At 43.5% G+C, this 22,377-nt stretch overlaps 1 protein-coding gene across 1 annotated transcript in view; it reads right to left on the bottom strand.

Annotated features, from left to right (window-relative positions):
- The window catches only part of GRIP1 (glutamate receptor interacting protein 1), a gene marked incomplete at both ends in the record, with an annotated part of 233,798 nt that extends 212,659 nt beyond the window's left edge, over window positions 1–21,139 (bottom strand). The window contains one exon of the mRNA XM_084269746.1: window positions 21,007–21,139. Within this exon, the coding sequence (XP_084125872.1) occupies window positions 21,007–21,139 (133 nt within the window). The remainder of the gene's footprint in view (window positions 1–21,006) is intronic.
- Window positions 21,140–22,377: the final 1,238 nt, after the last annotated feature.

Genomic DNA, 22,377 nt, shown 5'->3' with positions numbered 1-22,377 from the left:
CCCTCCGCATTGTCTCTATTCTAATAAACCTCTCCAGAGTCTACTTTTAATTAGGGTTATATATACTCATACCATACCCCTGGTTTTTACTCTTTCACTGGGTAATTTGATTTAAATTAGTGTTCAAAAAAGCAAGATTTCTTTGTTACCACTGAAAGCTTTGACTTCTGCAAACCTGCTAACAGTGCCCATCAGTATGAGTCACCATGTGCAGGAGCTGAATTTTCAGACCAGGGAGAACAGGAGGAAAAGATCAGTTACTTCACTGCATCTGAATAAAAATCCCAATGTCTTGCTTTGGTTTGGAGATGTCTGGTTTGTCTTTTTAGCTTTAAGAGCGTTGTTTCTCCTTATTTTGTGGGCCATCAAATAGTTCTTCCCAATGGGCATCTTGTTGAAGTCGTGCCACACAGTAGCACAACAATGCTGAATCTATGGCCGGCTTCCCAGCAGCAGCCCAGTTGTGGTCCGTGCCCATCTAGCAGCAGATGCTGAGCAGATGTCAGACGGAAGAGCAGCTACTGGCTCCCTCCAAAGGGGGAAAAGGTGGCAGCTCAAGTGTTACAGCCAGAACCAGAGAAACCTCACAACCCTCTCCATTTGAGTTACATCTAATGAAAACACAAAGTAACCTGTAATTTTATTAGGCTTAATTAGCGACTTTGTGAAGCCCTGGAAAATTGACGTGATGAACAAAACTCATGGGGAGATAGAGGACAGGCAACTGTACAATAAAAGGAACTATTTAATTACTTTACTGTATTGACTAACCAGATTAACCATGATCTTTGCAAAAGTAAATGCAATGACTCTTGTGTACTTCAAAGGCCTCTAACTCAGACCATGTTTCCACTAAATCAAATCAACATCTACGTTGCAAAGGTTTTTGTAAGCTACTCATAGACGGTTATGGGCAAGTACTCACAGGCAGCTGCTGTTTCTGAGGACACATACAGCTTCTGAGGGATCAGAACACAGCTCAGAAAACAATCACAGCCACCACAAATCCTCCTGCCTTATAATTTGCCTTTTTAAGGCACTGTCTTTTTTGAAGCTAGACCTTCTGTGATTTTGGGTCGTTTAGCACTTCATTTTTTCTTTTTTTTTTTTTTCCCCAGACTTCTCAAGCCGAGTGAGTGAGTGGCTCCCATCTCTGACATGAGGCACTACAGGGGAAAACCAAATTAATGCAACGTGGCAGCTTACCTTGAGCGACTGGAGTCCTCAAGGAAACAATGCTCTCTACTGACTGAGAGGATTAGCAGTGCTCTTTAGCCCATTACAACACGCATCCTCTTGACATGGTATCCCCACAGCCCAGAGCATCTTCCCTCAAGCACTGGGCTGAGCCACAAGCTTGCAAGAAGCCCACTACCAAACCTTCTGTTTTAGAGCCCTTTCTGACCTGCCTACCCCATGATTACAAGCCAGCTGCGTGACGGAAATATTCACTCCTGACATGACACATCAAGTAGATGCCACTCTCAAAAACAGGATATTATGAAGATGGTGGAACAAATGTCTAGTGATTTAATGCTGCTCTAGAGAGCACTGCAAGCCACTCTGGACAGCACACTGTCCTGAATGGAAGTGGATTTTTAGGAATGGAGTGACTTCTTTCTTCCCAGAAGGCCAGAAGACTTTTTTAAAAACAATTAAAGCACATGTGTGCATACTCACACACACACAAAGTAATTCACTGCAGGACGGGACTACCACCAACAGGACACATCTACAGAGACCTCTGGTAGTGCAAATGACGTGCTGCTCTTCTGTGCCCATGGTCATGGAAAGACATGCCACAGGTTACAATTTCAGGTTATTTCTAACCCACGCAGCCAGCAGAAATTTCCTGCATTACCGTGTCTGGTGCCTCAAACACTCCGTGCACACTTGTGCAGAAATGAGATACTGTATCATTTTAATGCCCTCCCTCTGCACAAGCATAGCTCAAGCGACCTCATGAATAGTTAAACATGCAACTAATACACAAGAAATATGCAGAAACCACCAAGCCTAATTCTACCAGCCAAGCTCACTATGCTGAACACAACCCTCTACAACCCAGGCATCCTCACAGGATCATGGAACCATAGAATCTTTAAGGTTGGAAAAGACCTCTAGGATGATAAAGTCCAACCACCAACCCAACACCACATCTACTAAAACATGTCCCAGACTGCCATGTCTACACATTTTTTAAACACCTCCAGGGATGGTGCCTCAATCACCTCTCTGGGGCAGCATGTTCCAGAGCTTGATAACCTTTTTTGGTGAAGAATTTTTTCCTAATATCCAATCTAAACATCCCCTGACGCAATCTGGTATCATTTCCTCTTGTCCCATCTTAGGAGAAATCAACAGCACCCACTTGGCTACAACCTCCTTTCAGGTAGCTGTAGAGAGTGCTGAGGTCTCCCCTCAGCCCCTCTTCTCCAAAGTAAACAACCCCAGTTCTCTCCCTCAGCTGCTCCTCATCAGTCTTGCACTCCAGACCCTTCACCAGCTTCACTGCCCTTCTCTGGACATGCTCCAGCACCTCAATGTCCTTCTTGTAGTGAGAGGCCCAAGACTGAACACAGTACTTGAGATGTGGCCTCACCAGTGCCAAGTACAGAGGGACGCTCGTTGTCCTAGTCCTGGCTGACCATACTGCTTGTGATACAGGCCAGGATGCTGTTGGCCTTCTTGGCCACCCGGGCACACTGCTGGCTCACACTCAGCCGGCTGTCAACCAGCACCCCCAGGTCCATTTGGCCAGGCAGCTTTCCTCCTTGCAACATCTGCTGTTCCACTAGAGCAGCACAGTGAAGCCATGGGGGGAAGTGACAGCAGGTGCCCTATATATTTGGGTCCAACTCTAAAAGGAAGAAAAGCAATCTCTAAGCAAGATGTGGGTATGGATGTAAAGCACTCCTTATAACCAGTGCTTGTAACAAAGTCCAAGCTAAAGGGCTTCCAGCAAAAATGCTGAAGAAGTGCTTTACTTTCCAGCTCACCAGCATTACTATTACGTTACAGATCTCACTGTGTTAATCAGTAAGAGCCTGGAAACTCACGTTGAGAGAGAGGTATGATAGCAATGCACCAACATATTCACTGACATTTAATATACTCACTTTGATTAATTATTAAATCTCTGAAACGAACTGGGTGCTTGAAAAGGCTTTTCAAAGGGTCCAGTGTTCCCATTAGCAAATTAACTTTACTCTCAACAGTTGGCATTAGTTGCTTGGAAACAATTGCATTATTTAAGATATCTAAACACACACCATTTAATCCACCAAGCCCCAAACCAGTTTCCCAAAACCCATCAGAGTCATTCCCTGTTCCAAAGATGTACATATTTTTGGTATTTCTTGCACAGTCTGACACCAAATTTTTAAAACCCAGCATCTTTGCAATCACTGAGCCTACACTGAATTTTACCCACTGCACCCAGCCATTTTCAGAGTTGAAAGTAAGAAGCTCAAAAAGACAATTCAAATGTTACATGTTTTCTTTATATAAAATCTCTCTTACAGACAAAATTTCTACTCAGGCATAAATATATGCAGCTAAACATAAATTATTCAGGCTAGCCAATCAGTCAGTAAAGGAAAGGGCAGGGAATCAAAGCACCAAGTACTCCTAAGGTAAAAATATCCTAATTGCAAAGCTTTTGTGTTTCATTTAATTCAGTAGGTCTCTAACAAAAAAACCCAACCAAACAAAAAAGGCAATTTCACACCAACAGCCAGTATCTAACCAGTATTAATTAGATAAGAAAGAACTCCCAGCTACAAGCATTTTACAACTTTACACAAAGAGTAAATATACTTTGTTGCCAAGAAGAATTAACTATTTTTTGGTTTTCTTACTCATGGTTTTCAAACTTTCAAAACTTTCTTTTTCCCATAAACACTTTAAAATGTTCTCTTCACTAATTCTCAAGAAACTACCTGTTAGTGGAGTAAGCACAGGATCTGATTTGACCCAAAAAGGCTAAAAATGGGAGCTGCTGCACCACCAGTACCCACCAGATACCGTGACTTTTGGGAAAGGAGATAAGGGAGAATCAGGGCTAGGCAGGGGCAGGGAAAGCCACCTCAGTGCAGGACAAGTACCTGTCCATGGCCACCACGGCAGCTGGGATCCAACCTTTAGCCTTTGCTTTGGGAGCACAGCCTGGAAGCCCCACCAGCCCCTACCACCACTTGAACCATGGCAGCTCATCCTAACATCGATGCACATGGATCCTGAGCATGGATCCAGGTCTAATTCTTGGCCCATCATAGTCCCCAAGAGACCAAGACACAACATGGTTTGACGTCTGCTATAGGTCCAAACCTGTTATTTAATTTTACACCATTCATCAGCCTTATTTGAGGGTGTACCTCGGACAGCCAGGTTAATTTTTGTAGAGACAAATCTCATTCCTTCCTTTTTTTTTCCTTTTTTTTTTTTTAACATCCCAGGTTTCAAATTAAATAAAGTGAGGAAGTGAAAACAAGTCTTCATTCTCTACAGCAGTGGTGGCCCACTGGTGGCTTAGTAAAAGCAAGGTTTCCAACAGAAAAATGCTATTTTACGCAGTTTTATGTCTTAGAATACTTGAGAAACAAGTCATATGTAGACAGACTGTCATTTTAAAATAATTTTGCAATTCTGCATCTCTGAATGGCTCCTAGACTTAAAGGTCATCCAAAAGTCACAAACCTTTTCCCTTGAGTAGACTCACAATCTTGAGATTGACACACACCGCTCTGTACAGAAAACAATACACATGGGGAAAAAGCCCATCTATTTGCATCCACGTGCCCACTAAGCCTTCAAATTCATCAGCATGTCACAGCACTGAGCCTGGCTGAGCTGAACAAGCGTCTGGACGATGCGCTCAGTCACAGGCCCTGACTCAGCCGGCCTTGTGTGGAGCCAGGAGTTGGACTGGGATGATCCTGACGGGTCCCTTCCAACCCAGGATATTCTATGATTCTATGTCAAGATAAACCAAGGCACACAGAAACCACAAAATATTTTGCCTTCAGCAGGACTGCATCTGATGTACTCAAGGAGAAGTCAGCCTGAGGCCAGACTTGGTGTTAAGGTACATGTAGGAAAACAGTATTTATGGCTGTTAATGAGCAGAGGTGGGTATGGAACGGGCATGGACAGTGTTTTGTCTCTGGCACCTCCTCACCCAGAGCCTCTGCTCCCAATTCCCACTGTAAACAGCAGAAATACGTAGGCTGCCTGTGAAGTTTTTAAAAATCAACACAAAAAGTAAAAAACCCACCTATTTTCTCAAACACTTTAATCATTCCTCACCAAATGACAGGATGAGATTTTCTTCACTATTTATCAGCAATTAGTAAATATTAGGAAAAGGAATTGTTGGTGTCCCCACATACCAAGTGCTGTCCATCCGACCATGAGCAGCAGAGAAATATCAACCCCAGGGGGACAGGCAGGCTGGTGGCCAGGTCTGGAAGGGAGATGTCCCCAACACATGCAATACAGAAGAATGTGTTCACGATGATTAAATATTTATTTTCTTATTCCCTTTGGCAAAAAATACAGAGCTGGGGAAATAATTTACAGATGGAAACCCAAGGATGTTTGAAGTGGTCACAGCCCTTGAGGATACAGGAACTTTTCCTGTTAGAGAGGCTGCTCATTTTTCCCCCTTCAACAATTCAGCCAGGCTCACTGTGTGGAAAGGCAGCTTATCTACACTTGAGGAGCAGCATAAGGGGATTTTGTACGTGCTGTTCTTGAAGTTTCTGCTCAAAAGTAATGATTCCCGAACCATACACACACACATTTGAATCAAAATTTCAACATCAAGTGGGTTTTTTTATTCCCCTAATAACTGCTCTCACAGGAGGAGCTCAGAGAAAGCAGCGCCCATGTCCTAATTCAAACACCACCAGGACCTTCACACAGCAAGGGCGGTCACTCTGTTCTGTGTAACACTTAAGTCCAACCTGACAGACACAGAGACCGAAGCTTTGTACGCTTAATCTCTGTGTGGCAGCCCTAAAATCCAGACTCAAATGACTTCCTCCACAGTGACTGCACATCAGAAGTCCGCTTTATTGCAAGTTCTTCAGGTCTTTCTTTTCAAACATCTGAAGAGACAACACTGCACTGCTCTGGCAAAGGCATCAATATAAACACACAGCTAATCCTTTGGCTGCTTCCACTCTTTTTTTACACCTCACCAAATAACCATAAGCACCCACACGTGCATTTTCTATGTACGCATACAGATGTGCTTAGCTCCAGTCCAAAGCTCAGATAAACTTCAGTCTCCGCAGTGGCCTCCATACCAAGGGAAGCACACATCTGTTTGCTCGTATTTTGTAAGAGTAATTGGATTTCATACAGTAAAAAGCAGCAGTTCAGGTTGTCTTTAAAGCTCCACCTGAAACCACTTTCTTCCCAGCCAACAGCATAAATAACAAAAAAAACCTAATCACTGTACTTGAAGGCAATTTAATGCATTTAATATTTACTACAGGACATCTATCTACTTTAGTTTCTGCTTCGGTAGAACAGTATTTTGGAGTCAGTGTTAAATAAATCTTACTTTTATTTCTCCCCCTCTCCTTCCCAACTCCCCCAGCAGCATTACAGTTTATAATGTTGTTGTTATTATTATTGTTATTACAGGGTAAAATTTTAAATTCCAAGTGAAGGCTCATGTATAAAAGATATTGGCAAGAATAATTGGCTTTTCCAAATAAAAAAAATCAGCAGTAAATTGTATTAATCAATGATTATTGAATTCTGTGCTCCAGGCTAGTGGATCCTGTCAACAGTGGTCCTCCAGGCCCAGGTTTTCCACTTCAGCTCTAATGAACAAGGTTGAAATCACGCACTGAAATGAAATAACACAGGGCTAATCAACTGCCTTTGTTTTCAAAGTCTGAACAATTTCACTTGCAAACCAAAATGAAATAAAACTGCGCATGCTTACAAATTATCTTAGATGAAACAATCCAGGGATGCTGATCTCTCATTAAAGTATCCTTTTTTCTCTGCCAGAAAGTGGATCAGAGTACAGAAACACAACACAAATGACAAAATATTTGGAAGAATCACTTAGAATGACTAGTTCATCCTACCCATACACACAATTTTCTTTAGAGTTCACTGCTACAGACCTTAACATCTAAGCTCCACCAGCCGGACAACTAATGCTAACGGAGTTATTCCCATCCCCAGTGCTTGCAGGACCAAATCTTTGGCTGGCCTACAGCAAGGCACAACCAAGAGGATACAAAACCTTGGAAAACCACTGTCAACTCTACAGATCTGCTTGATAAAACAAACACCAACCAGGAAAGTGCAATCGCTGCAGACAGATTTTTGAGCGCCTTGTTTTCCAGGCAGCAGTTGTAAATAAACAAACAAGTAAATCTCCCCGTGTGCTTTAAGATGCACAGAAAAACACACTGAAGCCCAAGACCACAATCTCTGAATAAAACAGCTGAATCCGCAGGTGCAAAGGTTATTTGAACTTCATTTCCTCTGTTTCTTCCCTGGACAGCTTCCTATTCTTATTTTCTTTGACCTAGCCTTAAGTTAAGGCTTCCCCAGAGGCCTTAGGTCAAGCCTAAGTGCAGGCCATACACATCTCGAGCTCTACTCTGTCACATGAACATCACCAGGATCATTCTCCTGGTTTGCTGAGCAGCAGACACAATTCTGTTTAAATCAGTAAGCAGAAAGAGCAGCTGGCACTCATAATACTAGGAACTTGTGCTTTGTAAAAGAAAAATATATATGGTAGACCATGAGCAGTTTTCCACTTTATATTAGGAAGGGATGCACACAAACCTATGTATCCATCCTTTTTAGTCATCAGGTGAAAACACAGCACCCTTGGCTTGTAGCAAAGTTTTAAGTGACTGCAGATAGGATGTCTTACCTTGCTCCCCTTTGCACTATGGCTTTATGACAAAAATGCAAGGGGGAAAAAAAAATCTTTATTAAATTGTACATTCATGGCACGTTGTACTGTAATTGTGTTTTTCAAGCACTTTAAAGGACGACAGGTTATGCAAAGAGAAAGGGGTTCCAGGCTTTAATTCTGGAAGTTCATGCAATTCCCACTTTGGAAAAACAAACCACTCAATAAAACAATGTCACTCAATTGCCCAAGGGATGGTTGAAAAATTAAAGAACTATATATGGACAAATTTTCCAGATTCCACAAACTGAAATTAAGGGCCTACAGACAGATAAAACCATCTAGTGATGTTTTAAGGAGCCCTGACCATTTCCAGTCACTGTTACACTAATTAAAATATGTGATCTGGGTGAGCAGAAGTGATCATGAGTGTTTTTTGATACCTTCTGTAGGGTTACTTAAAATCAAGTTAAATTTTTCTCCTTATTTATTTGTGTTCCCTGTATCAGTTAGTATTAGTTTCCATAAATCCAGAGCCATCACCCATGGGATACCAAGCCATCAAGACTTAAAAGATACTTTATAACAAAGAGATCACCAACCAAAACTCTTTTTTCTTACCTGCAAATTCATTGGCAGTTTACTGATGCATAAAATACCAACACACTGAAGCTATGCAAAAATTCATTCCAAGTACTTACTTTCACAGAATTTTAAAAACTGACTTAATGAAATACTGCAAGAAAGAGAGAGTTTGAGTATCTGCCACACATTAAAGGTATTTTCACGCAACGGAGCAATGTGTTCCCATGGCCTCCATTTCTATTCACATTCATGTAATGCCCTGAATAATTATGACACTACATTTTCATAAGACTCTCACACCAACAGTTAATAAAAACTTCTGTTGTTATCTGTGATGAGGAAAACAACCTACTGTGAATGGACACGCGGCTGTAAAAAGCCCCATTATCCGTGCAGCACAAAGGACCACCAACCCTGGGCTGAAACTGGAACAGCTTTGGAAAGTTTTGCTCAGTCTCTGGAAACAATGTGCATGACACAACCTGCCCTACAAAATCCACAGATGTTCAGATCCGTTATAAGAGCCCAAGTTGAGAGAAAGCGTGAAAGAAAAGAAACTAAACTAGAAAAGGAGCTTTATTTCCTACCCAGCCAAGAGCAAACCACAAACACTAAACTGTTCCACACAAATCAGCATCAGTTACAAAATGAGAATGTTCAGTGCTTTCTCCATCCCTTGTGATACAGACAGCAGAATTTTAAAGGGATGGTTGTACTCTTTTCAGGAGACAAACCTCTCCCTCCTTGCCCTCCTCCACTGCTTGTAGCACAAGGCTGAGTACTACTTGCCTGAATGAGCCAGCAAAGATGTACGTGACGACTGAGGAGCAGTGGAATGTCACTGAAGCCCACTACATGTTTAAATACACTTTTATTTCTGCAATTACATTTAGACTACACATAGGGAAATGTATGCAAATCATTAGTGCCTGAAGCTCAAGACGGCTTCTTTCTTTTTTCTGGGCAGAGCGCGGCACAAGGGAACAGCAGTGATTTAGAAGTGCTGGGGATGGCTGCATATCTCCTCTAGAAATGTGCTGGGAAGCCCTGGTGAAATATGGGTCAAGTTACAGAAAGAGCATTTTAGAGACTACCAAAGCATCGCTAAATTTGTAGGGATTTGGGAGAGGCCAGCGGCTCCACCGACTTGCTGCACTCCACTCTGTTTAATTATTGATGGGCCATTACAGCCACCAGCTTGAGCAGCTTTGGTCTCTCCATTTCAGAAGTCGCTCCCGTCTCCTTTTAGCAAGGAAAGGGAACGCAGGGTTTCGTGACAAGCCACGTCAAATTCTACCAACACCCGACGGAAAACCCACATCCCTGCTCTCTGAATTGTAAATGCCACCAGACTTATTTACATTTATTGACAACTGACCTGAGTGCTGCTGCTGCTGGCAGCGCTCTGCCAGAGATCCAGGCTCTCTCCCAACTTTCCTTCACAGACAACTTCTCATTTCCCCTAAAAGAGGCTGTCAGATGCGACATCCCTATCAGACAGCGTGGCAAACATCCCTTCTGATTTCCAAGCATCCAGTGCTAATGCAGGTGACACCACAGCCCGCAGCTCCTGCCCTGACTCACCCCCTGCTGACTGCACAACTTCAGCTGGGCTCCTACAAATGGGGCGCAGGTAGCAGGTGATCCGGGCTTTGAATTCTTTTCTACTGATACCACTGTGTATTTAAAAGATGTGTTCATTTTTTACTGCATCTGTTTGTAATACACCATGAATCCTTTCCCATTTTTATTTTTTAACAGAGATGCTCCCGGCTGACAGCATAGCAACGAGGTGCACTGCTAAGCAGGAGCTTCCCCCTCCGGGAGAGGGACAGTGTTATCAAAGTAATATAGACCTGAGCAGCCACAGAGCTTGTTAAACACACCCACAGGGAGAATTTATGAACAAATTTGAAAACACAATATACTGAGTTAACACTTCACATGGTATCTGTGTACTTTTGGGTTACTTTTTTTTTTTCCACTCTTTTTTCTTTTGTGGTTTCATTCAAACAGTATCTCCCCTAGAGCTGAATTTAATCTCTATCTTCTCCTTTCTGCTTTCCATTGTCTTCCTTTCTTCTCCAACCAAAGTTCCCTTTCATAAAAATCACACAATAATTGAGGTTGGAAAGGCTCTCCAGAAGCCCTCCGGCCCAAGTACCCAGTTCAGAGCATGGCCAGCTCTGAAGTCAGATCTAACTTAAATAGGAAGACTAGGTGCTTGCAGCCTTGTCCAGTTACATTTAGTTAACTCCAAAGAAATTTCTCACTCTCCCATAATCACAGAATGCGTTAGGTTGGAAGGGACCTTTAAAGGTCATCTAGTCCAACTTCCCTGCAGTAACGGGATCAGGTCGCTCAGAGCTCCATCAAGCCTGACCTTGAATGTCTCCAGGGTTGGGGCCTCCACCACCTCTCTGGGGAACCTGTCCCAGTGTCTCACCACCCTCATTGTGAAGAACTTCTTCTTAACGTCTAAGCTAAACCTACCCTGCTCTAGTTTAAAACCATCACCCCTCGTCTTATCGCTACACGCCCTTACAAACAGTCATTCCCCAGTTTTCCTGTAAGATCTGGAAGGCTGCTGTAAGGTCTCCCCAGAGCCTTCTCTTCTCCAGCCTGAACAACCCCAACTCTCTCAGCCTGAACCCTAAATATCTTCCCTTCCATCTTCTTTGTCATCTTCAACTCCACAACCAAGCATGTACACACATGTCTTTCAAGTATCAGGGCTACACCTACCACCCTAATTCTGACACCTGGAAAACCATCTCTGATGGCTTATCTCCAGCATCAGCTTTACGCAGAAGACACGGCATCCCTGTGCCTTACACATATGATGTTTAGTGAGTACAGACCAGGCTGGGCAAATCTGAAAGAGGTTGGTTGCTTTCCCTCTGTAGGGCTGGAGGAGCAGAGCAGCTAGGTCCTACAAACCCTGCAGATTCCTGTGGGCTAGTGGGACCTCACACTTCCTCTAACACCCTGCCACTCCCATTCGGTTCAGTTCTTCCCTTGGCCACCTTTCCAACAACAGTTCTTCCTCCCCATTTTCAAAAAGGGGGAAAAGGAATAACCCAGGGAACTACAGACCCGTCAGTTTCACCTCTGTGCCTGGTAAGATCATGGAGCAGATCCTCCTGGAGACTATGCTCAGGCACATGGAGACTAAGGAAGTGATTGGTGACAGCCAACATGGTTTCACTAAGGGCAAATCGTGCCCAACAAATCTGGTGGCCTTTTATGATGGAGTTACAGAGATGGTAGACAAGGGAAGGATGAGAGACATCATCTTCCCGGACTTCTGTAAGGCCTTCAACACTGTCCAGCACAACATCCTTGTCTCTAAATTGAAGAGACATGAATTCAATAGATGGTCCACTCAGTGGATAAGGAACTGGCTGGATGGTTGCACTCAAAGAGTTGTGGTCAGTGGCTCAATGTCCATGTGGAGGTCTGTGACAAGTGGTGTTCCTCAGGGGTCAGAACTGGGACCGGCACTGTTCAATATCTTTGTCAGTGACATGGACAATGGGATCAAGTGCAACCTCCGCAGGTTTCCTGACAACACCAAGCTGTGTGGTGAGGTCACCACACTGGAGGGAAGGGATGCCACCCAGAGGGACCTTGACAGGCTGGAGAGATGGGCCCATGTGAACTGCTTGAAGTTCAACAAGGCCAAGTGCAAGGTCCTGCATGTGGATCAGCGCAATCCCAAGCACAACTACAGTCTGGGAGAGACTAGATTGAGAGCAGCCCTGAGGAGAAGGATTTGGGGGTGCTGATCAACATGAGCTGGCAGTGTGCATTAGCAGCTTAGAAGGCCACCATGTCCTGGGCTGCATACAGAACAGCGTGGCCAGCAGGCCAAGGGAGGTGATTCTGCCCCTCTGTTCTGCTCTCGTGAGACCACACCTGGAGTTGTGTGTCCAGTTCTGGGGTCCCCAGTACAGGAAAGATGTAGAGTTGTTGGTGTGAGTCCAGAGGAAGGCTGTGAGATGATCAGAGGGCTGGAGCACCTCTCCTACAAAGACAGGCTGAGAGAGTTGGGCTTGTTCAGCCTGGAGCAGAGAAGGCTCCCAGATGACCTAACTGCAACCTACCAATACTTAAAGGGGTCCTACAGGAAACTGGGAGAGGGACTGTTCACCAGGGCGTGTAGCGATAGGACAAGGGGAAATGGCTTTAAGCTGAAAAAGGGTAGGTTTAGGTTAGACATTAGGAACAAATTGTTTACTATGAGAGTGGTGAGGCCCTGGCACAGGTTGCCTAGAGAGGCTGTGGAAGCCCCATCCCTGGAGATGTTTAAGGCCAGGTCAGATGGGGCTTCAGGCAACCTGGTCTAGTGGAGGGTGTCCCTGCCCATGGCAGGGGGGTTGGAACTAGATGAAATTTGAGGTCCCTTCCAAGCCAAAGCATTCTATGGTTCTATGAATGTCTCATCCATCTGTTCAAAGCACCCAGGAAGAGCAGAAAAATAAACTCAATTCCTCCCTCCTCTGTCCCACAGCTGCTCGTGGTGCTCCCAGTGTCAGCACAGGGACTGTACTGGGAAATGCAAAGACATGCGATCTGATTCTGCAGCCAATCACCAAAACTTACTTCTGCCTTCTCAAAGCCAAGGAGACTTTTGTTCATTTAAAGCAAGAATTATGCTCCTAACCTGCTCTTACAGAATTTCTCTGCTGCATGCTAAAAGCCAAGAAACTGCTGCTGCATATTCCCTGCTAACACACACACACGTGCACACATACAGCATCTCCCCCCCCCCATTAAAAAAACAATCTGCAAACTCAGAGTGCCAGATTTAACAACTCCTAGCAAGTCTCAGTTTGGCCCCCCTTTTACACATGCATTCTAGCATGATCTGTAATTACCTGATCTCCTCTTTTTCACGAGACCTTGTCTCTTTTAATGCCCAGAATAAGTGATTTTAACTACCAAAAAAAAAAAAAAAAAAAGATTCCAGAGCTTGTTTTCCTCTCATTGCTCAAAGTGCAATTCCACGCCTTAGTTCCCACACACCACTCATGCCCTCCTCTCCGGACAGACATTAATTTCTTCCGGAGCTCTTTCCACAGTGCTCATCACTGTAGCATTTGAGAGCTTAGCAAACACTAATTTACTTTCATAGCATACCACGGGAAGAGAGGTACCATTAACCTCATTTCATAGGTGGAGAACTGGAGCACAGAGAGATTATCATCAAAGGTATGCAAGAATTAAACGGTTGCAGCCTGAATGCCTTATGGCTGGATTTCCAGACGAGTCAGACTTCTGTAATTTCTATATACACAAACCATACTTCCCTTGCCATGCCAGAAATATGCAAATTCAAGCTGTAACTGAGGGAAACAAGGGATGAGCCCCAACAGGAAGGGTGGTGGGAAGGCCAGGCACAATGCTGCACCAGGACTCGGTGTGGCCTCTGCCACACACCGAATCCATCACAAGCACCACAGCAAAATGAACAAGTAGTCCTTCATTAAGGACTCATTAATGCCAAATTAAGGTTTGACAGGCACTCTTAGTTGCACTCTCATTTAAATTTTGAGTATGTGCCCTCAGAACTGCAACAGTTTCACACGCTGATTTGTGGGTAGCTTCCTGAGTTTCAGGGGGAAACTGAACAAAATCGGTCACATTCAGGTGCCCGGGTCATCAACAATCCGGTCATCACGGACTCCTGTGCCCAGCCACAGCACCACCCCTGCTCTTCTCCACTGAAAAACATTAAACATGGTTGCCTAGTAATTTCTGCACATAGGATAAGAACTACCAAATTTGCCTTATACAAATATTATCTATGGTAAACAGGTGTTTATATTCATGCTGATGATTAATTATAGCTGCTGGCATGCCCTGCTGAAGAAACACAGCAATCATTCAATAAATGTTTATAATTTCATCAGCAAGGGGCTTATATTCTTGTTTCCTTCCTTGTTCCTCTAATTGTTTTAAGTTTTCCATTGGAACTGAAGGCCAATATTAAAACTGACATCTCAGTAGTTGCTTTTACCTCTCTCTCTAATCTTAGTTCATAAAACTTGATGTTTCATTCACTTCACAATATCGAAGTGGGAGAAAAATAATTGCATCGCTACATGTTCATCATGTAAATTGACAAAATCATGATTAAAACCATGAACTTGCCCTTCATTTCAGGAAGTCTGAAGTCCAGATCTCTCTAAATCTCATTGCTTGAACCTGAATACCATATATTCTAGATACATTAAAATATAAGGAGTGCCCAAGTCCCTACAACCTTGTACCAGCAGCCACTAGAAGAAGAGGACCTATAATGAATATATTTCTTGAGGAGGGGCAATCAGGATCTTATTCAGTAAAGAATAGGTCCACAAAGAAAAATATCAGAGAAACTGTATGCTCGTAATTGCTACCAAGAAGAGGTGTTTACACTTCATGCAAAGAATTACAGAACTTAAGTCTCATTATTCCAGTGACTTAAAATAAATAAGCTGGTTTCCCTCAAGTAACTCTAAAATGATGTTTCACCGTCCATACTCTGTGCTGCCCCAGGAGTCTAAGGGCCACTTGTAGAAAAGCCACAAAGAATAACTTAAAAAAAGTAATCCTATTGCCAACAAACTTAAATTGGCTGTTGCACCACTGCTTTGGGGAGCAAAAAAAAGTAAAACCTTTATGGTCCACTTCATGGATAACAAAAATACTTTGGCAAAACCAGCCCAGAGCATTGCTCTAGTGCTGCAGGGAACCCCACAGCCTCGGCTGACAGACCCTGTGACTGGGTACAGTGGTAGTGCACGTGTACCAACACCAATTTAATTGTCTTTGAATCCATATAAACTACATAATGTGGGTAAAGCCACTGTCCAAATAGCCCAAGCATCTGCAAACACAAGCCCCGTCCCAAGACTTACAGGCTTTTAAATAGTGTGAAACAGGAGTAAAATAAGATTTTAATAGATGCCTATTTCTTACGGGCTTGGAAGACCTGAATTTCATGGGATGCTCAAGAGCAATTAACATTTTCCTTTTCATAACCCACTCCTACTAGTTTGCTATCTGTAAACTGATAATAATAGGTAAGTCTTCTCTACATTTTGGATTCTTCTACAAAGGATACATTCACTAAAAACCATGATGAACAAGTTTGTAGATAAACAGGGTCACCTCCAAACCCTCATCAGAAGCCAAGCGACTCTTTGAAGGAGGATGGTTGCCATGAAATATGAAACAGCACTTGGACCAACTGTTGAAAGAAACTCAGAATCAGCACACATGAAGACGAAAAAGCTACCAAAACAGCATGAGGGTACAACACCTTTATCTGTTAAGTGCCTGAATCTTATCCAAAATGGAAGGTGCTGTAATTAGCACCCACATCGGGGAAGTTTTAGCCTGGAAGTGGATGCAGAGACACCATTCACTTGCTACCACTTTTGTAACCTCAGCAGTAAAGCTGCTGCCTTTATCACCATGCCTGACCTGGACACTGGTGGTGGTCGCCCTGCAATGACAGAGTTTCTTTGGACATGGGCATCGCATCCCATTCCTGCTGAACTCATGGTGCTGGGCTTATCCAGACCTCAGGAAAAACAGGACTTATGGAAAACAGAAATACTGAAGAACTATAATGATTAAAAACTCCAATGTCCAACAATCATAAAACAGTCCTTATGGAAAAAGAAATAGGAAGCTTTAATACATTTTTGTTATTTAAAGAAGATTATTTTCATCGTGCTTTCAAGGCCTGCCATACTCTCTGCTCAGGTTACCAAGCCTTTTTTCTTGTAGTCTGCAACAATTGAATTACCTTTAGTTTCAACAAAAGTTGAGATTTTACTGCACCAACCTGACAAGATCTGGGATAGGAGGAGAAACACCAACTCTCCCCCCCCTACCATCCAATTAAACTTCAGAGTAGCAACACACACTCTTCGTACAATGAAAAGTGGTGGTCCTGCATTCCTCACCCTTGTGATCAATTAACATCTCTGCCACCTGAGCTAGAGATATTCAACGCCCTTGTCACCACATTACTCATAAAACCATTAACTCTTTTACAACCCCAATCAAACCTATGAGACTGCAGCAAACAAGAACTATTTGTACCAATTTACGGAATGGAGAAAATCTTGACAAGAGCGACGCCGCTGCTGACCGGAGCACTGTGAAGCCCTATTGTGTGTGGCTTTCCTCGATGTTTTGTCTCAGGGCTATTTCAGTGGCAAGTCTCTTCTATCAATATTTAATACAGCTTTAAAGCCGCCCAGGGTACGAAATGCAAAGACATTTGTTAGTAAGATTTTGGCAGCTGAGGGAGTTTTTGCACCATAACGTTGAGTCGTGTTGGAGAATAACGCCCAAGCAGAGTTTTTCTGATGACATCACCCAAAACAACGTATCATATATTCAACAGTATTTCCTTTCCGCCTTGTTTGCCAGGCTAGGAGTCAAATACCTTACCTTCACTTTTCAATGATGACACGTGGAGGGAGTGCCAAAACAATTAATAGAAAGGAGAAATCAAGACAGGCATTTTTAGAGGCAAATTCAGAGAGTTTGGTGTGCTAAAACTGAGGAAACGGCGATTCTCACACAAGAATTATGGAAGAATTAATAAAGGGAGAAAAATGGTACATGACTTGACCAGAGACACATTATGGCAGATTTGCTTGTCTAAAATACCAATGCTCTTGTCAAATAACATATACCAGGCCTGGACACAGGATAAAAGGAAAAAAATGGGACCTTTCAGGTTAGTGGGAGATCACTAGTAGAATTCTTTAAACATTATTTTTGGGGATCATTCATTAATAAATTCATTGCATCAATACAGAAAATAAAACCTTTATGTTAATGGACTAAGCTGCTGACATCATGTTGGGAGGAAAAACTGGAGAACCAGTGAAAGCAGAGTATCTTTCATGAGAAGATGGATGACAGAAATCAGAAGTGACATAAATAAGGCAAAATTTAACAGTGAGAGTTCACAGCAATGGCCTCTGGACCTGCACAGGCACTCCTGACAACCACATTTTGTGTAACCTACAAGGTTCCAAAATCGGTAGGAAAAAACCCAAACTCTTCCAGACTTTTTGCAAAATAAAAGATGCAGTGGTGAATCCAGATTGGGGTGGAGAAAGGAGGGGGTTTGTGTTTGTTTTGGTCAGAGGTGACCACATCAGGCTGGATCCCAAAAACACCTTGCTGCTCAAGACTAGACTGAAACTGAAATGTCCTGCCGTAACACCCTGACTTCATCCAAAGGACATATGCCAGTTTTGGGAGTGTTCCAGGCAGCTCTGCTACACGGCATTCCTGACGGTCGCTATCAGTCTTGGTACTAATATAACAAGGCCCTTTTTCATGCAAAGCCTCATTAAAAGGAACAGGTTGTATAGCAGCGCCGTAGTGCTGCACAAGACAAATATAACACGACTTAAAGCGCTTTATGCAATAAGCACCAACTTGTCTGAGTAGGTTGGGTGGCAATTTCATCACCCATTATGTTCACACTGCAAAGTCTCACCAAAATGAGCATGACACCTGCGCTACTAATGTCAATACATATCTGTGTGCCAAGAGTATTATTTTAGTTATTACATAGCACAGAGGCTCTCCAGAAAGATAAGACAGCTGATGTTGCATGTCAAAACAAAGACAACCATTTAACTGAACTCAAATAGATGAAATGTCCGAGCTCTCTTGACTTGAGGGCTGGGGTGTCTTTTTTTCACCCTCTTTTTTCATTAAGCACTAATGCACCTTCCTTTGGTCCAGCCGTGTCCCAGTATCACAGCTAATGTGGACTTCCATGACAAAGCTTCAGAGGAGTAAAGACAATATACCTAACGGCACAAGATACGACATCCAGGCACAACTGGGCTGAGGACAAACTAAAGTCACCTTTTTCCTGTGATTCCCAGAGGCCTGTTCTATTTTTAACTTTGTTTTCTTTCTGTTTGATCCTTCGGTTATTCTAATGTAGTAGCTGCATTTTTCCATTACTTCTGCCTCCGTACAGCACTCTAAGCAATACTATGAACGAGGGGAAGAGAGAGTAACAAGCTCATAAAGTGATTGGCTCAGACAATCTTCAAATGCACCGGTTAATTGGATATATAACTCATAAATGACAATGGAGGAGGGATGGTTAACAATGCAGGGAGAGGAAACAATCTAAGAAAAGCTCCAACTCCCTTCATCTGAATGAACAACAGGTCTTTGATTTCATTAGCCCTGATATTCTGACAATCACACCAATAAACGCAATCTTATTCTCAAGCACGTGTTCTACCAAGCATACAAACGCAGAAGGAATGGTTATTAAAAGATCCGCAATTACTCCAAATTTGTACTGTAAACAGCATAACACCAGACCATAATTAAATTAAATATGAAACATTTCATTGTCCCCATTATATGAAATTCAATTTCAAGAGAGCATTTATAGTAGCACCAGCAGAATCTCCTCACATTTTGTATGTGGCTTTAAGTAGCAACGGCATCTACCCAACCAAAACAGTGACACGTATATATTAGAAGGTGGAAAGCCCAGACAAACATTACACCTGAGCAGCAACTGTGTTTGATGTGGTATGTCTATAAAGACTCCACATCTTGCATCTCCAGTGATGTTTGGTATAAGTAACTGTGAGAAGTTGTAAACTCCTTGTGCATCCAGCCAGCTCCACAGGACTGTGCGTTGCTTTGGCTGTTCAATCCAAGTAGTATGAGCACCGATATAAATACCGCTCCAAAACCTGACACACATTCATCCAGTCTGAAATGCTTATGACCTCCACAGGCTGAAGCGTGTACTAGCCTTTTATCTTCTAAGTAGAATAAAAGGAAGAACCTAGGAGATATTTAGCTTAATCTTAGTGCCTTACATTAAGCCAAGAATTAATAATTTATTAATCAGCATTCAAGCAATCCTTATGACATGTGACAGTTTTTGGAGGGCTTTTGCTTTCCTATTTAAAAGACCTTAAACAACAACAATCAGCTAGGGAAATGCTTTGACATGTTCCTTTGACTTACACAGTAAAGCAAGAAGTAGCTACGTGCTTTCACTAGCACATATCATTTTCACATTTCTCAGTACTGGGAAGATTTAAAATTTTTAGTTCTTGTGTAGAAGATTAAGTCAGTGTATGACCCGTTACACCTGCACTGCCCCCAAAACAAGACAAGAAAAATTCTAAGAACTCCATCTTCACAACATCAATGAATTCTAAGATCATCAGGTAAATCATAAGACTATCACAGTAAATTTTCTGAAAAATGGCAAGAGATCAAGACTGTACTAGAGAGAAAGCTGATGAACAACCAAACACCCTACATTAGTTTACTTCTGGAGATGGGCAAGCGTAGTGTGCTGGGAGACGACCAAGAGGAAAATCTCTTGCTTCCTAATTTTCCACAGGACAGCAGTACTCTGGTGTGGTAAGGCACAGTCACATCCCTCCTTTTGTTATAAAATGAATGTAAGGTGCTTAGGATTTATTGCAGTAAAGTGGAAACAAAGCCAGATGATGCAAAAAGATACCAATGGCCACTCACACAGTACAGACCAACAACAAAAGTGCATCAAACTTCAGCTGCCCAACAAAAGGCACAGCTCTGCTGCAAAGCTCCCAAACCACCGGTCAGAACAGCAGAAACCTTTTAAAAAGGTAATTTCTGTGCATGACTTGTTCTACTGCCAACACCTCGCCCTGACAGTGCTGCACAATACCCTGGGCAGGGGCTGGGTGCAGTTTCCCTCCCACAGGCACCTCTGGGCACGTCCCCTCCTCCAGGAGATGCCCAAGGCAGACTGGCAGTCCCCAAGCCTGACAGGTACAGGGAGACAAACCCAAATGAGACAGGTATGGGTGACAAACCCAATCTAGCCATAGGGAACAGCACATGGTTTGCACAGGGACTTCTGAGCAGGCGGTTTATTTTGGTTTCAGGCGAGCTGCTGCGGTCACGTGAACGCAAGCAGCCAAAACCCACCACTGAATTCTTCCCGAGCGGTCCTGGACCTGCGGCGAGGAAGCAACCCACTTGAGTTACTGGCTTACTGAAAAGACAGGGTCACAGCAGAGGCTCGGAGGGACCAACTCTCCCTCGGCAATCCACATTAATCATCAACTCCAACTTACAAATGAGTGATCGCTGCCTTTATAGCGCTTGGAAAAAAATCCATGCGGCTTTCCCTATCACTTCTAGACACCAAGTGCTTTAACAAAAGGCTTCCAGCAGTCAGACTCAATTACCTGCACTTGAAATCTTACCCGGGTTTGCAGACAGACCCCTCACTTTGAGAGCGGCCGTGCCACTTCAGCTGCTTTGTATTGTTCAGCAGCAGGCACAGCCACATAAAGCCCTAATGGGAACCGATGTTTTAATACTTGCATGAGGCTTAGACTCCAGCAAGCAAGGAATATCATTTACATTTTGGGGTCTAAGGTTTTTTTTTAAAAATCTTAAAAGCATAGCATTTACGACAGTAAAAGGAAAAAGAGGCTATGCCTAACACTTACTTCGAAAATGCTCTGAGGCGTAATAGTAGACATCCTCGTAGCCCTCGTGGTAATCCTCCTCTGGCCGGTACTTTTTGCCTTTTCTTCTTCTCGACCTTCTTATCTGCTTGACAAAGCCCAAGAAGCGCTCCATCTCCTTCCTCAGCAGCGCCAGCCAGCAGCCCCCTTCGCCCTCTGCTTCACAAAGAGCTGTCCCGGCATGAATCAACTGCCAGCCCCGGAGCAAAGCTGCAGCCTCCCACCAGCCGCTCCAGTACCATGCAAAAACCCCTCCCTTATCTCAGCTGTGGCTACAGAGCATATTGTTTGCCCTTATTAAAGGAAAAAAAATAAAAAGGCAGGGGGGTGGACTTTATCAAATCTACCGACTGGATTATTTCAACATGAAAACAGACAAAGGGGGAAAGGAAAAAGTCAGGGTTTCAAGTGGTTATTAAACAGCAGAGGACAAAGTTGAAGAGACCTGCCTGATAGCGAGGGGAAGCCCAGCAAGCCCCCTGTCCTGCGTCTCCATCATTTGAAGAGGGGCTGGGAGGCGGGGATAGATGTTAGTCAATGGACTGAACCATATCTCAAGGCAAAACAGGTTTTCATTTGCCAGTTAAACGCTTCCCTCATATTTACCCGGGCACAGGCTCAGGACCCCGTTTGATTTCATTTGTTGTACGAAGAGGAAACACGCCGATCCATTTCTGGCATCCCATATGCTGGATGAATAAATAGCAAAGTGGTTTAATCCGTACACACAGCCCACTCAGCGGCAAGTGTGCGCTGAATGTGTTAATTGGAGCAGCAGGGAGAAAGCTCGGCAGCTGTTAAAAAATGACACATATACCCACTGGGCATTAGTGTATTCTAATCACTGCTAGATCTAAACATTAAAAGGCACTCCGCAGGCAGGTCTCCTATAGAGCTGGCCAGGCTACATGGCAATAGGCAAACAAAGGAAGCCACATTATGAGCACACCATGACGATACTCATTTAAAACCCCAGCGGAGTTTTAAAAACTTTAAAATTGGGGTAAGGCAGACTATCCTTTGCACGGGATGACAGGAGCAAAAAAGCCTGGCTCTCTTCTCTTGCTGTGTGCCCAAATCCCACACGCATTCCCTAAGATAGGGCTGGAATTTCATCCGTGTTTCTGATGAAGTTTCCCTCCCGCACAAGAACAAAAGCAGTGTCTGCTCGAATCCCATCACATTGACATCTGCCACAGGGTATTTTTTGTAACCACGCTTCTGCAAGCCATGTGAGATCTCAAGTCCAGCAGGACCTCTCCTGTCTGATGGCACAAGTCCTGGATCAATTGGTTGCCTCAATCAAACCACATGCCAAACAGGGTCACCTGCACCCGTGCTCACAGGAGATAC

The sequence above is a fragment of the Gallinula chloropus genome (assembly GCF_964237585.1).
Source record: "Gallinula chloropus genome assembly, chromosome: 1".
NCBI classification, from domain to species: Eukaryota; Metazoa; Chordata; class Aves; order Gruiformes; family Rallidae; genus Gallinula; species Gallinula chloropus.
The sequence above is the reverse complement of the archived record's forward strand: the minus strand, read 5'-3'. Positions and strand labels throughout refer to the sequence as shown.